The 1,355-nt window shown below is 58.1% G+C and overlaps 1 protein-coding gene across 1 annotated transcript in view; it reads right to left on the bottom strand.

Moving 5' to 3' along the window:
* Nucleotides 1–1,098: 1,098 nt before the first annotated feature.
* The window catches only part of LOC105307463, a gene marked incomplete at its 5' end in the record, with an annotated part of 49,416 nt that continues 49,159 nt past the window's right edge, over nucleotides 1,099–1,355 (bottom strand). The window contains one exon of the mRNA XM_023524841.1: nucleotides 1,099–1,350. Coding sequence (XP_023380609.1) covers nucleotides 1,099–1,350 — 252 coding nt within the window. The remainder of the gene's footprint in view (nucleotides 1,351–1,355) is intronic.

Genomic DNA, 1,355 nt, shown 5'->3' with positions numbered 1-1,355 from the left:
CCTTCCCTTCGTGGCTCCCATTCAGAGGCAAAATTGGATTGAACAGGCCTCGCGCCTCCCAGGCCAAGGCAGCGACAGACAAAGACTTTCATCGTGGTTTCAAAGGGGAGGAAGCCTCAGCTGGGAGAGGACACCCCTGCCATTCGCACAGAGCCTGTGTGTGTGGGGGAGCGGGGGGAAGCCCGATTCCAGACCGCCTTGGCGAAATTCACTGTCCTCGCCGGCACGCTTATTAATTTGAACCAAGAAACGTTCTCTCCAAAACGACGCTTCTGCAGCCAGCCCCCTGGGGCCCGGAAATTCATGAGCCTCTTCACCGAACTGTGTCCTCGTTGCCAGCACGACAGGAAAGCCGCGTTTCCTGGCCAGGTCCCATGGTTCTGCTGGTTCCCTCTGCTCTCTACGCCTCTCACCGTGGACTCTAACGCGCCGGGACCTGTCCCATCTGCTCCGATCCCATCGCGGCCGGCGAGACGGCAGCGGCGTTTGGCCAGGTGCAAAGGGCCGGCCAGGCGCCAGGAGCGGGCAGGTTGATAAACACCGGCCCCGTTTTCGGGGGTTGCTCTGGCTGTCACCACCGCTTGTCTGCCGCTCTGACTCGTGGGTCTAGCACTTTGAGAAAACAAAATGACAGATGTCCGTGCGTCCAGGCAATATGGTCGGTCCACGCGCCAAGTTGCCGAAGGCGATGCACTAACTCCTGCCAGATGGCTGGACTTGGGGAGGCCCCGGGCGGGAGGCCAAGCGCTCAGTCACACAGGGCAATGGCACCGGGGACAAGCAACCCAAGTGTACAGGTTAGGCCCTTTGATCCAAGCAATCCTATTGAAGGGATTTTCCTAGAAACAATCCACAGGAATGAAAAACAAACACACACAGACACACACACACACACACATTCAAGAAGATGCCCTATTGTTTTCATAGGGGAAAAATAGGAACGAGCTGCACGAGAGTGGGGAACAGGAGACAGCAGTGTCGAGGCCACTCCACGGGGCTCTGTGCCAAGCCTGGAAACGGCGTCTGGGAGGCCGTCAAGCAGCAGGAGGCACGAGATGTGACATACACATGGCCCGAGTGGGGGACAGATTGGCAACTCTACTGGCCTTTGACCACAATTGTTAAAACGATCTCGTCTTGGAGGAAGACCCGAAAGGGAACACCCCACCTGTGGCTGTGCCGGGCGCAGCCGATGGCTTTTTCATTTCCCAAAGGGTTCCGCCTAACCGATCCCGTGTGCCGTGCCACGTTACATGTGAAGAACGGGCTCCCACAACGCAGACGCGCACGTACCTTCTGGTCGAAGCTGTCCGGGGTCAGGTAGAAGTTGTGCAGGGGCACGAAGTAGTCCTCCA

Source organism: Pteropus vampyrus, unplaced genomic scaffold (genome assembly GCF_000151845.1).
Source record: "Pteropus vampyrus isolate Shadow unplaced genomic scaffold, Pvam_2.0 Scaffold499, whole genome shotgun sequence".
In the NCBI taxonomy this organism is placed as follows: Eukaryota; Metazoa; Chordata; class Mammalia; order Chiroptera; family Pteropodidae; genus Pteropus; species Pteropus vampyrus.
Note: the sequence above shows the minus strand (reverse complement) of the source record. Positions and strands in the feature narration are given on the sequence as shown.